This window comes from Chelonia mydas, chromosome 2 (genome assembly GCF_015237465.2).
Source record: "Chelonia mydas isolate rCheMyd1 chromosome 2, rCheMyd1.pri.v2, whole genome shotgun sequence".
Classification (NCBI taxonomy): Eukaryota; Metazoa; Chordata; order Testudines; family Cheloniidae; genus Chelonia; species Chelonia mydas.
The window spans coordinates 44,926,269-44,948,618 of NC_057850.1; the positions used below are offsets into that span (position 1 = coordinate 44,926,269).

The window sequence follows — 22,350 nt, forward strand, 5'->3', positions numbered from 1 at the left end:
ATAGGAAGAAACAAACAGTTGCAGGCATAATGGTAAATGACTGGCTAGGAAGGAGTACTGTAGAGAGGGATGTGGGGGCATGTGTGGTGGGTGAACCCCCCATTTGGGGAGGTTAGCCCTCTGGCCCCGTCCCCCCAAGCTCCATGGCCCGCTCTGCAGCCGGAGGAGGCCTGGCTTGCCCACCCCAGCAATGCCGGGCATCCCCTCACCCCCACCAGTACCTGGCTAAGGTGCCAGCCCCCCCGAGTGCCAGCCTGGCCCCCCAGAGTGCCAGCCCAGCCCCAGCACCCAGCCGAGCTGCTGGCCCCCTGAGCACTGGGCCAGGCTGCTGGCCCATGGCCCCCATCCCCCCAGGTGAGCCTGAGTGCTGCCCCTGGCTGACAATGGGCCTGAGCTCCTGGCAGCTGGTTGGAGTTGAGCCCCAGATGACTTCAGGGTAGAGGGACAGGGAGGGTGGGGCATCCCAGGGGAACATGGGTGGGGCAGAGCCTGGGTCAGGGGAGGCTTAGCCTGCCCCAGCCTTTAATACCCGCCGCACATGTGTGGTGGTCATAGTGGATCACAAGCTAAATATGAGTCAACAGTGTAACCCTGTTGCATCAAACATCGTTCTCGGATGGATTAGCAGGAGTGCTGTAAGCAAGACATGAGAAGTAATTCTTCCACTCTATTCCATGCTGTTATGGCCTCATCTGGAGTATTGTGTCCGGTTGTGGGCACCACATTTCAGGAAAGATGTGGACAGATTGGAGAAAGTCCAGAGGAGAGCAACAAAAATGATTAAAGGTCTAGACAACATGACCTATTAGGGAAGATTGAAAAAATTGGGTTTGTTTAGTCTGGAGAAGAGAAGACTGAGAGGGGACATAACAATTTTCAAGTACATAAAAGGTTGTTACATGGAGGAGGGAGAAAAATTGTTGTTCTTAACCTCTGAGGATAGGACAAGAAGCAACGGGCTTCAATTGCAGCAAGAGCAGTTTAGGTTGGACATTAGGAAAAACTTCCTAACTCTTAGGGTGGTTAAACACTGGAATAAATTGCCTAGGGAGGTTATGGAATCTCCATCATTGGAGGTTTATAAGAGCAGATTAGACAACCATCTGTCAGGGATGGTCTAGACAATACTTAGTCCTGCCTTGAGTGCAGGAGCCTGGACTAGATAACCTCTTGAGGTCCCTTCCTACAATCCTATGATTCTATGGGAGCACACACTTCATAACTTCTGTGGGCTGAGCTTGTTGCACATGCTGGAGGCTTTTTTCATCCCTCCATTCCCCTCCACAAGCTCTTTCTGTGTCATCCTCCCATCCCCTTCTAGTTCAGCGACTCCCTGCAACATCCCCAATCTCCCATCTGCTTGGGGTTCTGTGTGCCCCCATTCCTCCTCCTCCCTTACCACGGTCCCCCATTCTCCCTTGCATGCTGGTGACTATGTGCACCAGCCCCATCCCTATTCTCCCTTCCCACTCTACCAGGATCCCCTATTCTCTGCCCCATGCCAGAGGCTGTGTGCATGCCCCCATTTCCCCTTCTCCTCCCACCATTACTTGTCTAGGAGATAAATCATTCAGGGTGCCAGAATACCATGCCCTATTGGGAGAATAAGCAGAGGTTCTGTTATGCTGGAGGGCATTAATGGCTGCCTGTGACACTCTGAGCCTTGGGGGAACACCCTGCACCCCCATGTTCATCCTTTATAAAATGATTGTGTGGTATCCAATGCAAACTTTGTCATGTCAGGTGTCTTCAGAAGGCTCACGATGCACTGAGCATTGTTGTAGTTATAGTAATGTTATAGGTTGTAATTTCATGTGTATGGTTATGAGGCTGAAAATGTGTCCTCATGGCTTAAAACAAGCCCAGGCAAAAACTCTCCAGGAGCAGAGGCCCAGGCAAAACTCTCTAGAAGCAGAGGGGCAGTTTACGCCTCATCAGGGAATGGATGGGACAAACCCAGGCCAGCCTCACAGGAACAAAGGACACTGGCCTAGGCAGCCACAAAGGATCTGTTGGACTCTCAAGTGTGTCACCCCCCCTTCCCTTGGCCAGTTTGGGACTACGATGAGGTAATGCTCACCTGACTCTGAAGGGGGGTGGGGGTCAAAGCCAAGAGGGAAGAAAGAACATGATAAAAGGGAGAGACATTTTCCATGCTCTCTCTCTTCCACCTCCATCTACAGACACCACAACCAAGCGACTGAAGTGCTGATCAAAGGGGAGGCGTGGCTGAAGGGCAACCAGCCAGCCCGTGGTGAGAAGCATCTAAGTTTGTAAGGGCCCTGAAAGTGTGAAGATCAGCTTAGAATGCATTTTGCTTTTATTTCATTTGACCAAATCTGACTTGTTGTGCTTTGACTTATAATCACTTAAAATCTATGTTTTGTAGTTAATAAATTTGTTTATTCTACCTGAAGCAGTGCGTTTGGTTTGAAGCATGTCAGAGACTCCCCTTGGGATAATAAGCCTGGTATATATCAGTTTCTTTGTTAAAATGATAAACTCATATAAGCTTGCAGTGTCCAGCAGGTATAACTGGACACTGCAAGATGGAGGTTCCTAGGGTTGTGTCTGGGACCAGAGATATTGACTAGTGTCATTCGGTTGCACAATCCAAGCAGCGGCTGGCCAAAAGTGCTCACTCACATAGCTGGGAGCAGCTTATATGCCAGAGGCTGTGCGTGAACATCCTGGGAGTGGGGGCTCTCACAGCAGAGCAGGGTAAGGCTGGCTCCCAGAGTCGAGGATTGGAGTGACCTACAAGATCACCAGTTCAGATAACACCAGGGGAACATCACAGTGCCATCATCCAGTTCTTTGCTCTATAGACAAATGAGAGCTGTTTGAAGTGGTGGCTGTGCTAAACAGATGGCATGATCCATGTGTGCTAGATTTTCTTCCTTTAAGTTTTCTGATTTTCCCCAAAATCCATAGGGTTCTGGCCATTCGTGTCTGGACTGTTCCCTGAAATTTTGGAATTGATCAGATGCAACATTCAAAATTTGTCATATGATACTTGTATAACACCAACACCCCTGTGTGGGTCATCAGCAGCAGGGATCAAACCTGGGATCTCTTGAGCTTAATTCATGAGCCTCTATTTCCTGAGCTAAAAGATAGTTCTCTCTTAACCAAGCCTGTAGCAGGTTTATCACCTAGCCACCACTAGAGGGGGACACAGTGCCATGCTGAGCAGGCAGGGGTCGGTCTCTCACGCACACACACACACACACACACACACGCGTGCGCAAAAGTGTCAAGTTGAACAAAAGGCCTGGACAAATGTGGCTAATTAAAAAACAACAAACAACCCAACATATCCTCACATATTTCCCATGGGAGTGTTTTCCTGGTTACTTCTTACACCATGCTTTCCACTACGTTCTTGCTTAGTGATTTACATTTCAGTAACCCAGATGGCTGTGCCAGTTGCACTGCCTGTTCTCAGATATCAATTGTAGCATTTCAAAACGTTCCTTATTTAAAATCCCAACTATCATAAAAAAGTGGCCAAGCTCTTAAATCATCAAAGTACTGAGCTTCTGAATGTATATTATGTATTTCTATAGACTAGAAGGAACTTGAATACTAAAGATTTGACCTCATGTTAATGTTGAACATGATTGAAGAGAAGAACAGAAGTTTTATTAGGTTAACAAATATCCTTAGGGAATTTGAAGAGTTTTCAGGTTTCTCTCCCTAGAAGCTGCTTATTTAACATTCAGACCTGGAATGTGCATTTTGCATTCATACTACTTATTATGATTTATTTTAGTTTTCTTTGCTAAAGAACATGTTTTTTTCTGTGAGAAGCTGTAGTATTTTAACAATGCCATTCAGATTGAAAAATTAATTAAAAAATGAATGAACTGAGTTGCTTCCTACAAAACTCTACCATCTAGCTTTCAAAACCCTTTGTTAGAGGTTGAGCTAAAATTTCCAGGGGAGTTGGGCTCAGTCTCAACTCTGGCTAGCTTTCCATTTCTCAGGTGATAGGTTTTGGTTTGGATAGGTGGTTGGTGTAGCAGAAAGAGAAAGCCGGAGACATGAGGCCTGGTATAAAAGGCCAAAGGCCAAGTCAGGTCCTGCTGATATAAAGCAAAGGTAGCAAGAGCAAAGCTATGAGCAAAAGTCAGGCCCTGTTACAAAGTAGATGCCTATTTGCAGGTTCACTATGTCAGCAGTTCTCAACCAGGGGTCTGGGGCCACCTGGGGGGCCGTGAGCAGGTTTTGGGGGGGCCGCCAAGCAGGCCCAGTATTAGACTCGCTGGGACCCAGGGCAGAAAGCCGAAGCCCCGCCACCTGGGACGGAAGCCGAAGCCTGAGCAATTGCCCTGCTCGCTACCCCATAACATCAGCCCTGGCTTTTATATGCAGAAAAACAGTTGTGGCACAGATGGGCCATGGAGTTTTTAATATCATGTTGCGGGGGCCTCAGAAAGCAAAAGGTTGAGAACCCCTGCACTATATGATACATGAACTTGGCAAAAACAGGCCTGCTGCTGTAAAAACACAAGCACTCCTAGGTGATAAGTATTCACGTAGGAAGGCTGATCAGAAAACACCCTGATAAAGGATTATGGTGCAGACACGCTCCCCGAAGATAGTACGGGACACGCTGACCTCTCTTAAAGATAAGGTCAGGATGACAGGGTGATGGATAGACATGTTTTGATCAAACCAACAGGTACAAGGGAAAAGGTGGTAACTAGCCATGTCAGAGGGGCGGTACGTAACTTCTTGTATCAGTGTATAAAAGTGGGGTGGCAGAGGGGGTGTCTTTGTCCAGCCGAGGGGGAAGCAGAAAGTCCTGCTGTTCTCTGAGCTGAGTCCATTGTCACAGGCATACATGTACTGAGTGTACCTGTAGCACACATAGGGCACTAATACTGTGCTTTATTGGCAATAAACCTGGTTGACCTTTGCTACTGAACCGAGTCTGTGGTCTTCTTGGGCAGTTTGATCAAGGTGTGCTATATGGGCTATCTGGTCAGAGCCAGTGCAGCACACAGAGAGAACACACACACAGCCAACAACTGACAACAGTTGGGTCAGGTGACTAGGCCTCACCTAGGAAGCCCTGGGCTATCATCATAAGAGGGAGCTTCATCAGAGATAGGGAGACTAGGGGCTAGGAAAGCTATAGGGCTCTCTGGAGAGGCCTAGGAGAGTGACTTGGGACCAGATACCCTGTGGAAGCAGAGAAACTGAGGCAGCAGCAGGGACTGGCGGTGCATGACATCAGAACCTTCATGCGCAATAGAACTAATGTCAGTTACTACATTAGTGTCTTCATCTATATGGTACCAGTAAGCACTACTGAGACAAGCAAAACTGATCTGCTGAGTTTAGAAACCGTGCGAACAGAACCAAAAAGCCAATAATGACTGGTGCAAATGGGATCGCTTTATAACTTGTTAGGAACCAAAGATAATAAATGCCATCACTTCAGTAGCTTTTGGACCACCGAAATGGCACCAAAACTGAATGTAGTGCACATGAAAGGTACTAGATTGGACTCTGTGTGATGGGCTGCTATGAATCAAAGCAAGGATGATACATCACAAAAATACTTTGTATAAGTCTTTTGACAACTACAGTGTCGTCTACGAATGGCTAGTAACTGTGCTATATTATGTTTACGTAATGTCTTAGTAATGGTCCTCCTACAGTGGTCTGCTTCCCTGTCTTTGCTGAGAAGTGGGAGGAGGCCACCATATTTGTGTGTGTGAATAATGCAGCATGCAGATTAGCCAAGTACTGTTGTGATTAGCTAGTAAACTAGTTTCTACTTGGAATTAGTTGAAAAAAATCCAAACTTCCAATTATTTTTTATGGAACTTTTTTTTGACTGCTCTTTAGTCTATACAAAGACTACCTGCCATATGGGGAGGAGTGATACAATTTTCCCTCGGTGGCCTGGCCGTTGCATTAACCCACCGCAGAGAGAGGTACACTTGGAACAAAAAGTTGGTTCCCTCTCTATACCCTTCAACCCTTAGCTTCTGCTGACCCTGCCAACCAGTCAGCCATTCTGAAATGTAATGTGAATTTTGTGATTTCCAAGAAACATGAATGAAGACATCAATCCATTTCCTACAGAGCATCAGTCATCAGGTGGTAACGTTTGCTCACTACTTTCTATGATGGTTTCATACTACTTACTTGCAGGCAAACTCTCTGCTCAACACCCAATTCATTATGTGAGGGCAGGAATCTACCTGCTCCCTCCGCAGCTGCGCAACTGTCCTAACAAGGCTACTCCAGCCTGAGAGCTGGAAAGGACCACAGCATCTCTTCCCTTTCCCTGATTCCACCGGCCCTCACGAGAGGATGTACACAGCGTCTGATGCCCACACCACTTGCTTCAAGCCTGTATTTCTGAATGTTTGGACACTTAAACATATGTAGATGATCAGCTGATGAGTTGTTTTGCTCTTACCAAAGTACATAATTGGGCATTATAATTTCCCTGAAACAACTCTCTTGTATAAAAACAGCTTAAGTTTTTTTTGCCAAAATTAAACTTCTTTTCAAATACAAAACGTAGCACTTGGTTGTAAGCCGAGGATACTTACTCAGTATTGTGTGTATCAATGGTGTTAAAAAGCTCATGCAATTCTTCTCCACTCAGAACTCCATCAGCAAAGTAGGCTTTGAATTCCTCAAAAGACAGTTTGCCATCATCTGAAACCAAGAAGAAAGCAAAACATCATTAGCTACAGATACAGTTTGTTGTCTCCTTTAATTTAAGGAATCTGAACAGGAGATTTTAAAAAATAGAATCATGGGACTAGATGTTTAGATTAAATTTATTTGGAATTGGATAACAGATTGTGTTCAGGCCATGTAGTGAGTATTAAATTAAATGCATCAATAATAGTAGTACTGTACAGACCCGTTTAAGCGCGAATCCGCTTAATGTGCGGGAGCGCCATGCCTCCCAGTGCTACCTATTTAACACGCGAGACTCATTAACATGTGGTACAGGAACTTGCTATGTAGCACAACAGATTTGCTCACGAACAGAAATCGACAGAAGTGCGGAGCGGAAATGTGTTCTATGTCTTTACTGATATTGGTAAGACGTATCACGCACGCTTAGTCATTGTCACACTAAAGAGATATATAATAATTTATATAGTAATATATATACACTACATTAGAAAATTTTAACCGTAGGCCTAATATAATGGCAGAGGGCAAGTGTCGGCATTCCTACACTGTAGAAGAAAAGCTAGATGCAATAGATTGAGTAAATAGCGGAGAAACCCAGGCCAAAGTTTCAAAAGATATTGAGATTGCTGAATCTACTCTCCAAGGACGGCTAAAAAACGAATCTAAACTGAATGGCTTTGTACAAAATATAGATTCTGCTGTGGGGCTTAAGCAAAAACGTGCGCTATTCAGCAAAACCCACAACAGACAAAGCCATGCGCACGTGGTTTGCTCAGGAAAGGCTGAAAGGAATGCCGCTAAGTGGGCCAATTCTTCAAGCCCAAGTGACAAAATTTGGAAATTTAATGGGGGATGAATCATTCCAAGCCAGCAAGGGGTTTATAAGTCGTTTTAAAAAGCAGGTATCGATTTCTGGAGAAAGCCGATCAGCCGATGAATCGGCCACGAACGCATTTTCCGCCGAGTTAAAATCTATTTTAAATTCAGAATTTCTGTCCGAGGAAGAAATATTAACGGGCTGAGAGGCTATGTCGGGCCGCGAAAGTGATGGCGAGAATTCTAATGCAGGCCTAAATGACAATGACGACGAGGATGTCGAAGAAAAGGTCAAAATTTTGCCCACAGAAGCCCTTAGTGCTGTAGAAACTGTTGTAAGATTTATGGAGGAGCAAAATGCAGAAAATATCAAAATCATTCATCTGCGGTGAATGACAGACTTCATAAGAAAGAAAAAAAATGTGAGCCAGAAAGAGCATTTTTTTCTAAGTGAATCATAGACCCTTTTTTCAGTATGGCCCTCTTAACCCATGGTCCATTAACACGTGGTCGTGACAGCTTGACTCCCAACATCCGCGCGTAAATGGGTCTGTACTGTATATCTGCCAATCATCCTTTGCAGACACGTAAAAACAATTGATCAAATCATGTAACATAGTATATATGTAATCATCCCTGCGAAATTTAACACAAGTGTTTCAAGCCATGGAGAGAAGGGTACCACCAGTCTATTGTCTGACCCTGAGAGTAGCACCTTTTCTCCCATTTATATCTATGTAGTTTGTTTTGGTGAATGGCAAATGTAATTGCAGCTCTGGGTCCCATCATCAGCCAGAAGAAATTCTAGTTTTTGCATTAGTGTCAGGAAGGCTTTATTGAAGAATGATGCCCAGCCACCTTTCTCTAAGTAATTTGCAAACTGGCTGGCCATGTAGAACTCTCCTCCTCACTACCTTTGGTTGAAACCTAAAAAAGGGTAAGTGCCACTCTCAGGAATGTACTGGGAAGAATCTCAAGACATTCTCTTGGTCATAGAATATCTTGGAAGCAAAGAAAATAGCCAACTCCTGTCTGTAGCTGTGAGAAATTATTGCCTGTAGCAGACATCATAAAGTAGACATCAGTAAACTGACTTAATTTAGGCCTAAGTTTTGCAGGTCTTTCTGGACCCTGGGCATCCATAGAAAAGTTCCACTTCTAATACTGCTCCTGGAAACGTTACTTGGCAAGAATATCTCCTGCCATCGTGTATATTTTTCTGTCAAAATCTTGCTATTAGTAGTTGAACTCTTAGTTACATCCCATTCTGTGGATGTCTACAAAGGCCCCTGGAATGTAAAGAGGGCTGAGAGCTTTGGTAGAATATTCTGTAGGACCTGCACTAGGACCCTCTCTCCATGAACTTCACAACTCTGCTCCTGACAATGTGACTAAATTGTAGACTGAATAATGTTAAGAGTTAGGGGCACCAAGTTTCTACTCCAGGGCTAATGAACTTGACAATTCCTGCCGGTGATTTTACAGAGCCACATTTGTAAAATATTAGGTGTTGCTGTGCTCAGCATTGCAATGTCTAGCTGATTTAGGAACCTAAATCTCATTTTCAGAAGAGGTTTAGGCACTTAGGATCCCAAATCCCACTAGCAGTTGATGGGATTTAGACTCCTAAGTGCCTAGCCCCCTTTTGAAAATGATATTTCAACTCCTAAATCAGTCAGTCATTGCAATGCTGAGTGCAGCAATGTCTAATACCTTCAAAAATCTGGGCCAGAATGTTTAGGGTTTATCTACACTTAATATGCTACAGTAGCCCTGCTGTGCCAGTGCAGCTGCAGTTATTCCGTGTACACACTACCTACGGCAACAGGAGGGATTCTCTTGTCGACACACGTAATCCACCTCCCCGAGATGCGGTAGCTTGGTTGATGGAAGCATTCTTCCATCGACCTAGCACTGTCTACATGGGGATTTAGGTCGTCTTAACTAAGATGAGGATTTTCACACCCCGACCGATGTAGTTAAACCAACCTAATTTGCTAGTGTGGACCAGGCCAAGTCTCAGATGGGACATGAGTCAACCCCATTTTTCAAACTAAAATATCGTCAACCTTTTTTCATACTTGGGTTATACATCTTTTCTGTTTGAGACAAGGCTAAACCACCACCACCACCTTGGCCTTTTGATGACTGATGGCTAGTTATAGGTGCAGCGGGTGCCTAAAGTCTAATGCGATTTGAGAAAAATACCATATCATGGGAATAATTAGAAGAACAGTAATAGGAATTGAATTAACCCTGAGAGGAAACAGTCTCATTATAATACTGCTACTGCATTATTTGGCAGAGTCTGTTTCCTCTGCTTTTTACTTTGGCCTTAATTGTAGCATGCAGTGAACTAACACGACACAACATCCTTGACTCACTCTCTGCCCAACCTCTCTTATCTAATATTTCCAAACAATTAGCATTTCAGAGCTGGATTCCATCTTAATTTGTTTGCTGGATAAAAACCTCTGATATGCACATTTTGTGGCATGCAAACTTTTTAAACTGGCTGGTGTCACTGCAGTGTGGTGTGATACATCCTTCTAGGAAGATACAAGATGGGATTTTCAAAAGTGCTGTAGTCATTTAGGAGACTTGTGCTCCTAAATCACTTAGGCACCTTTGAAAATTCCAGACAGCAGCCACATTTTAAAACATGTTGGATTGGATGTGTGGCTTCTGTTTTTCTGTGAGCCACAGAAATGAAATCTGAGTAGACTGGTACAGTCTGTACCAGGTATGGAGCTACTGCAATTGTTATATATATATGTGGCTGCAAAGATCAAAGGCCATTCTCCATTCTGGAAGGTGGGGTTCTGGACTGCAAAGAGCTGCAGCCGGTACCAGGCTCTGGTTGCTGTTGTATGTAATGTTTAAATAACAGTCATTTTAACTGTTAAATACAAGCTCTTTGCCTTAATAAGGAGAGCACACAGCAGACTGATTTTTTTAAAATACTATTTATTAGAGCTATCTGATTATACACCAAAGAATCTTCCTCTATGTACAATCTTCCTGTAACTACAGTGTGAAGACTGAAAAAACAGGCCTGAGTGCATACATTCCAGTGTGTTTTTAACCAGTGGAATAATCTGACAAAGCATCACATTTTGAGCAATTCTTCTGATTAGAACACTTCAGAAATAGGCTTTTAATGCCTTCCAAGATCTTACTGTTGAAGTTCAGCAGAACTAATTGCTGGCAATTAATCACTGGATGTGATGGGCAAACAGCATGGATAACTGAGCCCTTTCCCAGAGCAGTGTAACGTAATTCTTATAGGTCATCCTGCAGTGCAGAACAGACTGCTAATACTACCTTCAAAGAAATGAGAATAACAAAGAGATTGTCCCAATTAAACAGGAATCTCTAAGAACAGTGACTATAAGTATTAGCTGTTCGAGTAGCAAATGGACATTCGCCTTATTTAAGTCACGTTGTAGGGAGAGGATTTAGAGTATATCGGGATAATGAAAATAAAAACATAGACGAAACCAGACACAGGGTATCAAGCAGACACTTTGGGCCACTTTTTCAAAAAAAAATTGCCTCCTGTGTGAACACCCGTGCATACCTGCTGTTCCGATATTAGCATCTGAATACGCAGGTGGCAGAATTTCAATCCGCAAGCCCTGTGATCTGTAGGCAAAAGTGGTAAATTCTGTCACCTCTGCACACCAGTATTCTCAAAAATTGCAGCTGTCCGTATTTTCATGGTCACAAGCAGCAATGGGGTTGCTAAGAGCCCTTTAAAAATGTAGCCCTCAGACTCTGGGAGTTAAGTTGTAGGACACAGTATCGAGGCACAGAGGTTTTTTGCTGACTCCTCTTGAAGTCAAGTATTAGGATTCTGCACAGTGGCATAACATTCACCCTGGCAGGCAGAGCAGGGGAGTCCTTTTGGCAACCCCAGTGGGGTCATTAGAATTCAGATGACTCCATGGGTAAAATATTGAGGCACACAACCATTGTAGGTTCTAAAAGTGATTAGCTGCAGCACCAAGCACAAGGGGGCCCCGATGAAGATGACCGGTGACTAATTCAAAGCAATCTGGATCACTGGGTAAACTGGGAACAAGCAAACACTCTATGTTTAATTATAGCTAAATGTAAATGTATACATCTAGGAACAAAGAAAGTAGGCCAGACTTACATGGGGGACTGTATCGTGGGAGGCAGTGACTGAAAAAGATTTGGGGATGGGGGTAGATAATCAGCTGAACAGGAGCTCCTAGTGTGGTGTTGTGGCCAAAAGAGCTAACTTAATCCTAGGGTGCATGAACTGGGGAATGTTGAGTAGGAGTAGAGAGGCTATTTTACCTGTGTATTTGGCACTGGTGCAACTACAGCTAGAATACTGTGTCCAGTTATGGTGTTCAGTATTCAAGAAGGATGTTGATAAATTGGAGAGGATTCAGAGGAAAGCCATGAGAATGATCAAAGGATTAGAAAACATGTCTTACAATGACAGACTCAAACAGCTCAATCTATTTCACTTAAGGAAGAGAAGGTTAAGGGGTGACTTGATTACAGTGTATAAGTACCTACATGGGGAACAAATATTTAATAATAGGCTCTTCAGTCTAGCAGAGAAAGGTATAACATGATCCAATGAATAGAAGTTGAAGCTAGACAAATTTAGAATGGAAACAGGCATAATTACTTTTAACTTTATTTTATTGTTTTTATATAATATAAACACATAACACAACAAAACATATAAATACATGCACAAGATGGAGACAGCATATAAATAACAAAATTCAAAGTTCATTATTTGCAAAACCTGGAAAAAATTAAACCAGCAGAGATCATGCAGGGTATCAATTATTAAAATGACTAAATAGATAAATAAGTGAGAACATAACCTCTGAGTATCAGAGACTGTGATGGAATGTCCACAAGACTGGAAGGGGTTAAGGTGGCCAGGTATGCCAATTAACTGCTCAGCCTGCACCTGGAAGAGAAGCCAGGGAGGAGGGAATTAATTAGACAGGAGGCTGACCTGGGTAGGAACAGGAGGGGCCTGTATAAACCCCAGGAGGTGAGGGCAGAAAGAGGCTGCAGGGAAGTGGTCTGTAGTCACCTGTGGGAAAGGAGAAGGTTGGGGACTATAGAGGGTAGTCCACAGTTACTCCCTAAGAGAAGTAGACAGAATTATTTTTTCCATTAATGCAGTAGTAGAGAGCTCACTAAGCCAAGCTGTGTATGAGGCAGGAATTACAGATTTCCATTTTCTCAAGATAACCTTTTTGGCCACTAAAATAGTTACAGCAATCCATTTCTTAATGTTAATTGGTAATGCCAACTCATCCCACACCCCTAGAATTCACAAGCTTGGAGAAGGCAAGATAGAGGCTCTTGAAGCTTTTGAGAGAGCACTGAATATGGTGTTTCAGAACAGATGCTTTTTTGACAGGTATTGAGGGTGTACAAAAGTTTGGTATATAGCTGTTTTCATCTCCAGCATTCTTCGTGTTTTGTCAATCTAGCCTTGAACAGCTATTCTGGATCCTGTAGTATCTTTTTATATCTTGTTCTGGAATAATCACAAGGATAAAGAACTTGAAGTATCTTTTCCATTGAGCCAGATATCCTCTGAGGTCTCTGTTGAGGTAGTCTTTTCCCTTTTTTGTCTGTGACTTTTGTTTCCATATTTCTTAACATGTTCTTCTAGAGGTGAGAGAGTTTAAACGGACTGATTTCCCCCTATCCTTGCATGAATTCTTGAGTGTAGCCTGTGATGAAGTGGGAAATTTCTTAATGTTTTGTATGTGCGTGCCTCAGTTTCCCCTATGTGCTGCATGTTTACCTAGGTGGTGGGACAGATTGTGTGATCTTTGAAGAGACTCCCTAGAGAGCAGATGTGACTGCTGTCCAGCTTCCTAGGCCCAGACAATGGGTAGACATTAGCAACTGACCTCCCCGTCCCCGCCATAGCCAGTTGGCTGTGACGAGAACAAAGAGATGAGGTGGAGGCCAGGTGATTGGTTTGCCTGGGAAGCACACAAAAGATGGAGGAGTGGCAACTGGGCATGACTGATGGTGGGCTGTTGTAAGCTGGTCAGTCTCCTGGTTTGGAACTTGCGAGGAAAGCCAGGGCTCTGGATCTCTCCAAGATGGACTTTGCTATAATTTCCTGCTTTCTGTGCTAACCAGAACTGTTCTATGCTGAGTTCCAGATGACTAATGAACCCTTTTGTTTTACAATGCTGGCTGAGAGTCACTGCTGACTGTGGAAGTTGCAGGTGCATGGCCCTTTTGGGGGGCATATAAGGCTTCCCCAGGTGTCCTACTCAGGTGAACTCTCTGTGGGGAGCTCACGGTATGAACAAGGGTGCTGAAAGCTCCGAACTCAGTCCCAAAAGGCACTGAAGCCAAGGAGCCCTAGGGAGAGTGTGCCCGGAGGGGGTGTCACATTGAAGAGGGTGCTGTCTGAGTTTCATTCAGAGCTGTTCCAGAGCACCGAGCCTGTGCACCCATGACATAGCCATGAAAAGAAGGAACTGTGGGAGAGCAGTAGCTGCTATTTGTTATAAATGTAGCTGAAGAATGCCAGTCTATCATTTTGTATTATCTCTTTATTTTTGTTACTCCTTTTTCCATCCAAATTATTTGAAGCATGGAGTTGGCCTTGATCCTGGGGCACAGGTTATCCCATGGTGGTATGACAAGAGAAGGAGTAAGATTGGATGCTGTAATCGTCTTTTAGATACATCCGTTGCTTGCAATTTATTCCAGTTAATGCAAAAACCACAGTTCTCCACAAAAATGTCAACTACAGTCAATAATGGTAGAATTGATTTGAATGAACTCTTCAATAGAACAAAAATGTCATTAGCATATAAACTGCTTTTGTATTCTTTCCTGTTTAGAGCTACTCCATCAGTGGCTGAGAGGCATATGTACATTGTCAGTGGCTCAAGAGAGAGATTAAAAAGGAGGGACAGGTGTAAACTTTTAGAGAAGAATTAACCATTGGAACAATTTACCAAGGTTTGTGGTGGATTCTGACCATTTTTAAATTGAGTTTGGATTTTTTTTTCTAAAAGAGATTATCTGGGAATTATTTTGGGGAGGTTGTGTAAACCATTCAAACAATTTTTGGGGTGGTTCTAAAAGTTTGAGTTCACACAGCTATTCTTCATCGTCTAACGGTACCCTGACTCACTCATGACACATACAACAAGTACAGAGAATGAAGGGGGTGTGTGGCCTGACTCCAGATATTTACCACAATCCTGCCTCCTCCTCCAGCCATAATGAGGCAGGGGTCCTTTGGAAAAACAGTACATTATTATGTAATTAAATACGGTACTGCAATGCACGTCCCCAGGGAGCAATGTTCAGGATTTTTCACTCTCCCCCACTTGTTTTTTCCACTCAAACTCACAAGCTTTGCCCAGATTCAAAATTCGGCAAAATGAATTTCTGTCTCAGCTAAACATTTGGAAGTTTGTTCATTGCTGTGTTTGACATGAAAAGAGACAGATTGCAGCTGCAGATAATCACCCTTAAAGTCTAAATAAAATGTCAAAAGTGACAAAAAGCCAAGAAATCAAGGTGGCACAATATTTTGCTTTGAACAAGCAGTTTTCTGTGACACAACTGCCATAAACAGCTGTTTGAGAATCTAAATACATCTGCCATTTGGCACTAGATACATAGTGTGAATATCAAATGAGTGTTGTATGAACAAGCTTTTCTTAATAAATATCATCTTTGGCTGTAGCTTAATCACTTAACAGAGATGCTTTCAATGATCCATTTACTCAAACTGCCTCCTTTAGCTTTCACCCTCTTTAAAAAAAGAGGGCTTCAAATGTTGTAGCATTGGTTATTCATGAGGAAGGAACGTGAATGACATCAATGTTCTCTCAGGGAACCTTGACCATGATTGACTCAGAGAGAAGAGAGGGGCCTATAGTATCCTTAGGATACAGAACCCTGAAGCACTCCTCTATTAACCTGGTTCTACTTTTAAGGAGCCCTGATCCTGTGCCATTAAAGTCACAGGGAGTTTTGCCAATAGGGAGCAGGATTGGGTCTTATAGCGGTTTGTTTTCTATTGCTTAACTTGTTAAATTCATAATCCCTGGGCAGACTTTGCCTCTTGCCTCATGGTTATTTATTTTCACTAATGATCTTATGAGAGACCTAATCACAAGCTTTTTGAAAATCCAAGTAAACAATGTCCACTTTTATCGATTAATTATAAAAATCCCTGACAGATTATAGGGATTTTTCCAGAGGCTATGATGGTTTGAGCCTGTCCTGTTGTTCTCATCTAAGAGCTGTACTAGGCTGTCTTTAGTTACACTCTGAGCTGTGATTCACCAGAACATTACTCTAATTTTATACCAGAGTAAACTTGCAGTAATACAGTCGTTAGTCAGGCTCTCCATCAGTTTCCTTGGTACTGAGGTGAAGGTCACAACTAGATCACCCTCAGTAAGGTTCTCTTAAAGCAGCACCTCAGAGTATCCACTGCCTTTTGGATCTTCAGGAATGGCTGCTGTTTGTAAGAATATGCTTCGTACCTTTACCAATGTGTCTATTTCATACTTCGTTTCCCTCACAACCCTCAAATATCATTTGGTCCAGGTGATTTACTGCAGTTGAGCTGAAATTTCTACCTTATAGACTTCAAACTTTGTCATGGGTAAATATAAACAGAGGATGATTCATGAAAGACAAAATTTTCTGAATGCAGTGTTGTTGTAGCTGTGTTGGTTCCAGGATGTTAGAGAGGGGGGGATATGATCGAGGTCTATAAAATCATGACTGGTGTGGAGAAAGTAAATAAGGAAGTTTTTTTTCCTCCTTCTCATAACACAAGAACTAGGGGTCACCAAATGAAATTAATATGTAACAAGTTTCAAACAAACAAAAGGAAGCATTTCTTCACACAAAACGCACAGTTAACCTGTGGAACTCCTTGGCAGAGGATGTTGTGAAGGCTAAGACTATAACAGGGTTCAAAAAAGAACTAGATAAATTCATGGAGGACAGGTTCATCAACAGCTGTTAGCGAGGATCGGTAGGGATGGTGTCCCTAGCCTTTGTTTGCCAGAAGCTGGGAATGGGCAACAGGGAATGGATCACTTGTTGATTCCTTGTTCTGTTCATTCCCTCTGAAGCACCTGGCATTGGCCACTGTTGGAATACAGGATGCTGGGCTAGATGGACCTTTAGGTCTGACCAGTATGGCTGTGCTTATGTTTGTAAGCTTTCCAGCTTACACAGAGCTCTTCTTCAGGCCTGCCTCTCTCTCCAACAGAAATTGGTCCAATAAAAGATATTATCTCACCTACCTTGTCTGTCTCAACTTTTCTGAAGTCATTCCTTCCCTAGACAAATCTAAGTTACACCAAACTCCAGTATCATTTGCCTCGGGAACATGGCCTCAAATTGTTTTGCAAGCCTTGCTTTTTCATGCCTTCTCCAGTTTCTTTCATAAACATGATTTATTTAACTTCCAGCCACAGCTCCCTGTCTGCCTTGGAGTCAGAATACTGCTATATATCATATGCGGATGGATGAAAGAAGGAGCTATACACTGTACCTTCCATTCTAGCACATGGGCACTTATGATACATTTTCACAAGTGTTTTCATTTTGTATATTGTAGAAGCTTTCCTTCAAACTCCTACACTTTAGTTAATTAAAACTCACATCTCTGTGAGGCTATGCCCATCTTGCAAGGGATCAGTAAGACAGATAGGTTAAGTGATTTCCCCACAGTGAGTCAGCAATAGAACCAAGACTAGAGCCTAGGAGACATAGCTGTTAGTAAGTTGCTCTAATAGTTAGCAGCTCCCACATGGGAAATCCACGTGCAGGGGAACTATATTGTTTTCTTGAGCTCAAAGACAACCCCTGTGATAAAAAAAAATACACAAAAATATTGGGCATATGGTGCATCCAAATGTCTTTCTCCAAATGAGACAGGTGTACACATCCAGCAAAAGGGAGCTATGGTGAACACAAGATGTGCAAAAGGCAGAGGAAAGTATGGAATTGCTAAAAGATCACAGGGCAGAAGGGAGTTAACCAAACCAATTCCTCTTCCAGCCCTTTGTTTGTCTTGCCTACTCAGAATGTAAGCCCTTTAGCTCAGAAACTCTCTAACTGTATTCAGACAATACCTATCACAAGGGGTCCCCAAGCTCAGTTGGGATCTCTCAGAGCTACAACTCATAATACAGCTATAGTTTCCACAAAGGAAATGTGAAACCCCCTCAGGTTTGAGAAAGAGTTAAAGGCCAGTTGGACTATTCATTCCACCTGGGTGGTAATTAGTTACTTTCTTGTCAGACAGAAGGTACCTCTCTACACTACAATAAAACACCCACAGCTGGCCCTGGCCAGCTGACTCAGACTGGTGGGGCTGGGGCTGGTGGGCTATAAAATTGCAGTGTAGATGTATGGGCTCAGGCTGGAGCCTGGACTCTGAGTCCACCAGAACCGGGAGAAGGTGGCAGAACCCTAGGAAAGGGTGGGGCCCAGGCCCCAGAGGCTAGGTGGATTCTTTAGGACTTTGGACTGCACCTGTACACTTCCTTGCCCAGAAGGTGTTTGGACTATCAGCGTCTCAGCCAGAGGACTGAGTGGGGTAATGAAGCCAGAGGGCAATGAAGATGGAAAACTCCTGCAACTTTGCACCTGTACACATGAATGGGTGATGGGTGCACGTGATTACAGGCAGACTTTCAGTAGTGGGGAATGTCACGTGATGCTGGGAGATCATACAGCTAAATGGAAGCCTTGAGGTGCAACCTGTCATCGTAATGGTCACTGTCCAGCATATCATGCATTAGAGTGAGCAGATGTGGGGAAAAATTTATTCAAGCCACTAACCTAAAGTGAGAGCTCCTCATGTACAGTATAAACTAGCCAGTAAGCAGGGCTAACTTTAGCATTTCTGACTAATTGTGTAGTGAAGAATACAAGGGCTACTATATTTCTATCATTCTAAATTAGCAAGATGCATATGCACAGTGCCATTCCATTTAATTTTGCATATTAGGAAATAGTTTTTGAAAAGCACCATCATCGTTTAAAAAAATTATGGCACATGCACAAATGGCAGTTTTCAGCTCTCATAATGGGGCCAATCCATGACTAATTTTCAGTGAACCACCCGAAAACTTTCCTCCTTCCTAAGCATCATCTCTCTGCCAGGTGCAAATGATTAAGCAAGGTAGGGGAGAATCAGGGCCTATGTCTTTAAATTGCACTTTCTCAAAACTTAAAAAAAAAATAAATGAAAAGGAGGACTTTGAAGCGCTGAAAAAGGATAAAGCACAAAGCAACAATCTTCCATCCCCAGCGTTTAAGCTGCATCTCTTAACCTTTCTCAGCTTCAGAGTCCCCATGGAATAAGAGGGAGGCATTAACTGTAATACAGGGAGACAAAAGATAGGGAGCCTTGGTTGGCAGCCAGCAGCTTATGAATGCAGAAAAGTGAGCCAGGCTGTCACAGCGATCTCAAAAGCTTTCATCAAAAAGCTGGGGTTCCTAATTTTAAATGAGTTAATTGGGCTGAAGAACAGGATGGAGGAGAATGAGAGAAACTACTGACACGTGTCTCCAGCCCCGGAGAGAATTCATCTATACAGTAGAGCGTATGAAATTGAAGAGATCCAAACAAAACACTTCTTTCTGCTTTATAAGCACCAAAGGCCAGATCCTCAAAGGTACTTAGGCACCTAAGAATTTCATTGGGAGTTAGGTGCCTAACCTGCTTAAGTGCTACTGAAAATCCTACTAAGTGCCTATCTGCATCTTTAGGCCCTAAGTGCCAAGTTCACTTTTAGGGCAGAACTGAATGTAACTCGAAATTCAGCTTAAATACAGGCCCATAATTAGACCTGACCCATCCTTTGAGTCTGCTATGCAATATGCCCTTGCAGAGGCAGTCAACATGACTTATAGGACACCCAGACGAGGGAGCATATGTGCAAAAACACACTTCCATGTCCCAGCCCCACATTCTAGCTACAGAGGGCTTGTACAAAATTGCCCTAGGCTGCCTCTTTTCCTTCATTTGACAGAGAGGTGTCCTGTGCGTAGAACTATCAGCACTGGATTCAAACATGACATGGACAACTTCAACGATTTAAAATAATTTTCTCTGTCTCTCTTACTTTTGCCTGATTTGACTCAGTGGGTGAAGAGCTGGAAAGCTGGCCAGGATGCAAGGAAATGAAAGAAAAACGTAATGTGTGAAGAATTGCAAACAGCACATTCAGCTGAAAAAATACTGATGAAGGGTGCAGAGGAGATGTCAAGTAATGAATTTTAATGTGCTACAGAACAATAAATGTTTGTCTACTGCATTCAAGGCACTAGAAATAAAAAAAGATACAGATCCTTAACAGCCTGGCAAATGCACTGTGCTTTAATACAGATTGTGTTTTTGGATAGATATAAGTAGTAGTATGCTCATTTCACAGATGGAGAAGCTACTTTACATAAGCAGACCCAAGATCACACAACATGTCAGTGGCATAGCTGGAAACAGAACTCGGAAGTTCTGGCTTGAGTCCCCAACCATTTTTGGTAGAATGATTAATAGATTTTAAGGCTGTAAGTAAGTGAAGTCCATTTATTCATTGTAGCAGAATTTTTTAAATTCTTTGTGATTCTTCGCTAGCTCTGAGCACTTTGCAGCTGACCTCCCAGTGACCTGTTGCACATTGTGGTTAGATGTTGGCTGCGTGTGTGTTTATTTGGTGTGCTGTCCCAGCTCTGCGCAGATAATAGAGATAGCAGACCTCAGTTAAACTGCCCAATAAATTCACAGACTCAGTTTTCAGGGAAGGCACCTAGCCAGGTTTATTGTCGACGAAGTACGGTAATAGCACCCGGCAGACTCTATGAGGATACTAAGACATGTATGCTCGTGACAATGGACACAGCTCACTCAGTGGTGGGACTTTCCACTCCCCCCTCGGCTGGCCAAAGACACTCCCTCTGAGATACATCTTTATACACCGATACAAACAAGTTGCGTATTACCCCTGACTTATTAGGGTGCCACCCTCTAACATATTAGGGTGCCACCCATTGCCTTGTATATGTGTTTTTGCAATATTAGCCCCATGCTTGCCAAATTCTGTGAGCAGGACCTGCCTCTTGCTCACAACCTGACTTTGCTTCATATTGGTGTTGTATCAACCAGGCAAGGTACTAACAAGCTCCAACAGGACTTTATTTTCAAAGTGGAAACCTCTTTACCAAGCTGCTGCTGCACCCCCTGGAGCTTTCTCCCAGCCTCTCAACTCCTCCCCCCTCCTTCCTGTTTCCTGTCCTTTCAGACTCCCAACAGCCAGTGCTCCCAATTCTAATAATTACAAGTAACATCTAAACACCACAACTGGCAAAGTTTTAACCGCTACTTTAGTTCAGGCCTCAGGACTCATACCAGGCCTCTAATACCAGGGCTTATGTCTCAGGCTCTCTTCCTACTACACATACCATCTATCCCTTTCCTTACTGGCTGTCCCCTACTATGATGACCTGTTGCTATTCCTTCCATGATAACTTTCTTGAGATTATTTCCATCTGTACACCTGATGTGACCAAAGCACATAAATTTGCACCTGTTGCTTTCTGACAGCAGGATCTGTTTCTCTTCAATAATATTTCTAACATAAGCATTCCATCTTCTTTTCTATCCAGGAGATATGCAACAGTTTTCCCCAGCACCAGTTTTCCCCAGCACCACATCTCATAAGCTTCAATTTTCTTCTTGACAGCAGCATTAATTTCCCTTGATTCACATCCAAAAGTCACTAAGGACAAAATTAAGTTTTCTTCAATCAAACGGTCATACATTTTCAGATGACACAATTTTTCCAAAATTCTGTAGGTATAGGCATGTAGGTATACATCTTGCCGGGCATGAGTAAACTTGCCTATAGTTTGATTTGAGTGCCAGGTTAAACTGTAAACAAGAGAGTGTGACAGACTGTGCTGGAGATGGTATTTTCGGGCTAGTTGAGATAAGTGGGAATACCCTGACCTGATAACCTTGAAATGTGGATAAGGTGAAGACATAAGTGATTAGTTCCTTACACAATCTTCAAAGCGATTGGTCCTTATATGATCCGCATGATGTCCAAACCAATTAAATTAAAAAAGCATAGATGTTAGTAGCTAGTAGTGTGTGACATGATTTGGAATTATGCTATCACTCTGTATCTAAACACCCGTGGCCTGGCCAGTGTGGGCTTAGAGCTGGTCCATGCCTAGTAAAGGAACCTGAATGATGAGCTGGAATCGAATCGAGTTTGGATCCCAGAGAACTGGATGGAGTGTTCTTCAAAAATGGATGAGAATTTCTGGATAAGCCAAGCGCAAAAGTTTTCGGAAGGAATCCCAGCAAGGCCATGGCTGAATGAGCCATTCCTAATCTTCTTCCAATTTCTATGGAACACCCTCTTTTATTGAATATGTATGATCCCAAATAATTAAATTAATCTACTGCCTCTGTGGCTTGACCATTAATTGTGATGTCCGCTTGCATCTTGTTTTTGTTAATTGTGTCAACATACATGCATTACATTTTCACCTCATTCAGCGATAAGCCATATTCTTCACTGACTGTTTTTACAAACTACAACATTTCTTGAATTGCTTCTGTGGTGGTAGCAAAGAGCATCATGTCCTCAGCATATCTGAGGTCAGTTAAGGGATGTCTACCAGTGGAAATCCCAGCAACTTCCACTTTGTCAAAACCTTCCAGGGCAAGCCTCATAATAAATGTGACCATCTGCAGGGGCAGTGAGTGATTTCCACTGGGCAGGGTGTGACACAAGGGTTTATTCTGCCCTCAAACATTTT

General features: G+C 43.2%; 1 protein-coding gene across 3 annotated transcripts in view; it reads right to left on the reverse strand.

Annotated features, from left to right (window-relative positions):
* NECAB1 (N-terminal EF-hand calcium binding protein 1) overlaps nt 1–22,350 on the reverse strand; it is a 121,038-nt gene that overhangs the window by 82,413 nt on the left and 16,275 nt on the right. For all 3 annotated transcript variants that reach the window (XM_037892320.2, XM_043539364.1, XM_037892321.2), the window contains exon 3: nt 6,579–6,687. In XM_037892320.2, coding sequence (XP_037748248.1) covers nt 6,579–6,687 — 109 coding nt within the window. The remainder of the gene's footprint in view (nt 1–6,578; nt 6,688–22,350) is intronic.